The sequence below is a fragment of the Cariama cristata genome, unplaced genomic scaffold (genome assembly GCF_000690535.1).
Source record: "Cariama cristata isolate BGI_N322 unplaced genomic scaffold, ASM69053v1 scaffold34581, whole genome shotgun sequence".
NCBI classification, from domain to species: Eukaryota; Metazoa; Chordata; class Aves; order Cariamiformes; family Cariamidae; genus Cariama; species Cariama cristata.
In genome coordinates this window covers 8,444-12,098 of record NW_009600470.1, presented here as the reverse complement: position 1 = coordinate 12,098, position 3,655 = coordinate 8,444, and the positions used below count along the sequence as shown (strand labels likewise).

Here is a 3,655-nt window from a genome sequence, read left to right as displayed (position 1 = left end):
TAGTACACTTACATTATATGGCAGGGTTCATTTCTGTCCTTCAAGCAGTGCCCTACTTCCCATTTCTTTTTTGTAGGAAATGTAGTTTTAATGTATTTTGATCCAGCATGAGTATTTTTCACTCCACACCAAGGTGCATCTAGTTTCATTTGAAAAAGAAGAGTATGCAATCATTTGAGAATAGCATGAGATCGTTTAATCAAGTACTTCCATAGACAAAAGTTCTTGCAATCTCTTTCTAGCAGTGACTTCAAAATGGAATTTAAGAGAATTGGGCAATTTAACATCTTCACAATGTCTCGATTTTTCTACCATTACCTTCAGGATTTTACATTTTTAAAAAATCAGCAATAATAGTACATAGCACTAATTCCCTCTGACATGATAAAGATGGGTAGATACACCACATGCAATCCACAGAAGCTTCCTGTGTAACAGGTCTGTACTTCACGTGCAAGTAAATTTAAGGATTTAGGCAGTTTGTGGTTTTCCTTTCTGACTCAGAAATTAAAATACATACTGTATTTATAACTGCCAGTTATTGATAATTAAAATGAACACAGAAAAAAAAAAGGCATCCCTAGTCAATTAAAATCACTGCTCATTGGGCCAACAGGGGAATTCAAGAGTTTTTCCATCTTACTCCATTTAACGAGTTTTTTGTTGTTTCCAAATGCTGTTACTGCTACCAGTGGCAAGCTCACAGCTGTTGCCCTCTGTTCAGCCCATCTCCAGGAAGCTAGATTTTGAAAGATATGCAAGGGGGATTCTGGTACCTAGGTACATTTAAAAGTCTAAACTTGTCAATTTGTCCTTTTCATCTTCCCCTACCAATGTCAGGAACCGACACAGCAGCCTACTCCTTCCAGCAGAAGGCTGAAAAGGAGTATTTCTGGAGCCTGTAAACTCCTTTCCAAAGTGGAGAAACAGCCAGTCTTTTTTCTGCTCCGAACTCCTTAGGTCTTGATTCTGCCTTATCATGGCTATACAAGCATATCTCATTGCCCCATAGTGTTTAAGGCACAAACTGACCAAGACAGAAAATCTTACCGGTCTCTATCATTAATCGTTCACTAGGAATTGACTTCAGTGTTTCCAAATTGGCTTCTGTTTTCAATGAACTAGAAAATCAGAGTTTCGTTAAAAAAACACTTGAAAAGTATATAAAAGTAATTACTTTGCTCAATGGAATGTTTTGCAGCAAAGGCAGCTTCCTAAATAATTCTGTTAGTGAACAAAATTTGCTTCATTTTTAAAAAGTGCTGCCTATAAATTCAAACTTTGCAGAAAAAGGGAAAATTTGGGAAGTTACTCAGTGAAGCCATCTCACCCAAGCAAGCATGCTGCACCCCGGCCTGCACTGCCCATACTCGCCTGCCCTCAGCAACCCATGCAACTTACAAAGTGGTGCCGGCTGGCTCTTGGCCAGATGACTGCTTAGAGTTCAGTAAATCAGGCTGCTCAGGTTACATTTGCATTACTCCCGGATTTAACACGGCACCTTAAAATTACGCTATTTTTTAAACGCTTCTCAGAAGGACTGCTTCTGTGTTCAACAGCCTTATTTATTTACAAACAAGGATTGACCTGAGGGTAGTAGAACGGACCTAAGACTAGATTAACTCGCTGAGCTGTGAGTTAAGAACTTTTTATGGCTAACAGACTAATGAGTGCAATTCTAAATCTGTCAGAGGATTAAGAGGCCAGTGAGCTTTGAAAACTTGACCTCATTGTTTAAAAGAAAGCAATGAGTTCACTAGAGCTGACATTTTAAAATAGTTCTATTTCTTGTAAAGAACTTACCAGCCATTTATTCCAATATAAAGATCCAAATCTATTATAGCTGCTGCTTCTTCCTTTGTGCCATCAAAAGAATGTACCTAGAACATATATAAATATAGATGCACTCATATATACAAATATATGTACCTCATTTAAAACTTCAATCATGTAAAAGCAGGTAGCAGCTTTTATTCGTGTCAGAAATACCTTTAATATTATGCATTACACATCAATACAAAGATGGGACATAGCTCAGCTGATTCTGAATTTGGGCAAAGTTCAAGCTGAAGACACTTGAATACTGCAATAAAAGTGGTGACTACGCTTTATTAGTGATAAATAAGTGTAGAAAAGGCCTACTCAGTGACACTGCTTTTGGCCCAGGAATGTCCTGTAGCTGACAGCTGGGAGACCACACGCAGGAAGTAATCCTGTGCACGCTGAATTTTTACATTCTTTCCTCAGTATTCCCTACAGGGCACTGTCAGAGACAGAGTGAGAGCAGTATTACGTTCTCCACAGATTTTAGTCCACAGGAACTAGAGAGACAGGCTATCTGGTCATCCCAGGGACTAAAGAGGCAAATGGCAGGTCACAAGGTGCAAACAGCATAAGGTGTCTGGGAACCGCAGCGTCTCAGCCTGCATGGAGTAGAGAAGATTGCTTCCCTACGTTGCGAGGGGGACAGTCAGTTACAGCAGGTGCCCGCCCCTCATTTCTCTGCTAGTTACCAGTTTTGCAGAGAATAAAAAGGAAGGAAGGAGAGACTGTAATGGTATTATGTAAGAGCACAACACGCAAAGTACTGAGCTAGGGGAAGGTTTTTGCGGTAACAAAGGGGAAACCTGGGGACTGAGATATTATTGTAGGAGGTGCAGTCTGATGTTAGTAGGATAGAATAATCCAAGCATTTATTACTTTTGGAAAACCCTGACACAATGGAAACCTAAAAGAGTGTTGCTAGACTTTCTTAATCATTTCATCCAAAGTTGTTCCTGTTATGCTTTTGAATTAAAACACACGATCTGAGTATCTAAAGACATAAAGTAATCAAAAGTTACATCTGGATCTAATTTGAAAACGATGTCTAACGTCAGAAGCAAATGTTTGAGGTTACAGCTTCCACTGGGAGCATGCATCTAAATTATCTGTGGTCTGAATACACTGCAGTTACAGACACTGAAGAATTGGGAAGAGGCCAATGTCAATTACGAGGTGCTTAATCTGTCCTTCTGACATGCCAGGAAAAACTACTCATGTCAGCTGCAGAGCTTTTTCTCAGACTATCTTCTTACCTTGAAAAAAACCTGCTGAATAAGCAACAAAAATACTAAAAGGGACTGGAAAACATTTATTAATAAATAATAACTTAAATCATGTAACAGGAAGCCTACCCAAATTCCGTTACAAACAAGAAGATGCACATTAAGCAACAATATTCACACACGTGTGAAAAAATGAATGCTACACTGAAGTCCATACTTACCACCCCTCCTACAAATCTATCTCGGTTTCTTCTCATTATGTCTATGAAATGAACAAAATAAAAATGTAAGACAGATTTATAACAGACAAAGGTGAAAGATTCAGGTTTCCAGATTTTTCATATTCAGAACTGCTCTGAATATGAAATTCTCAAAGAAAACCCACCTAAAAATTCAGCGTGTGAGTTTCTACAATGGAGAAACATGGGCAGTTGCACCTGTTCTGACAGGTCAAATTGTTTTTCAAAATACCTGTAAAATAAAAATCACCTTTAAACAGAAATTCAGTGTAAGAGCAAATAAAGACAGAAGAGTTTTTTTCCAGCAGTTGTGTGCTTCTGTTCTCCAGAACTAAAGACAGAATTAACGGATTTGCCATGCAGAAGCTC

General features: G+C 38.6%; 1 protein-coding gene across 1 annotated transcript in view; it reads right to left on the bottom strand.

Annotated features, from left to right (window-relative positions):
• TATDN1 (TatD DNase domain containing 1) overlaps nucleotides 1–3,655 on the bottom strand; it is a 14,605-nt gene that overhangs the window by 3,110 nt on the left and 7,840 nt on the right. Inside the window, exons 6-10 of the mRNA XM_009710036.1 lie at nucleotides 3,433–3,518; nucleotides 3,269–3,309; nucleotides 1,804–1,880; nucleotides 1,051–1,121; nucleotides 13–139 (exon numbers count right to left, since the gene is read on the bottom strand). Of these exons, the coding sequence (XP_009708338.1) occupies nucleotides 13–139; nucleotides 1,051–1,121; nucleotides 1,804–1,880; nucleotides 3,269–3,309; nucleotides 3,433–3,518 (402 nt within the window). The remainder of the gene's footprint in view (nucleotides 1–12; nucleotides 140–1,050; nucleotides 1,122–1,803; nucleotides 1,881–3,268; nucleotides 3,310–3,432; nucleotides 3,519–3,655) is intronic.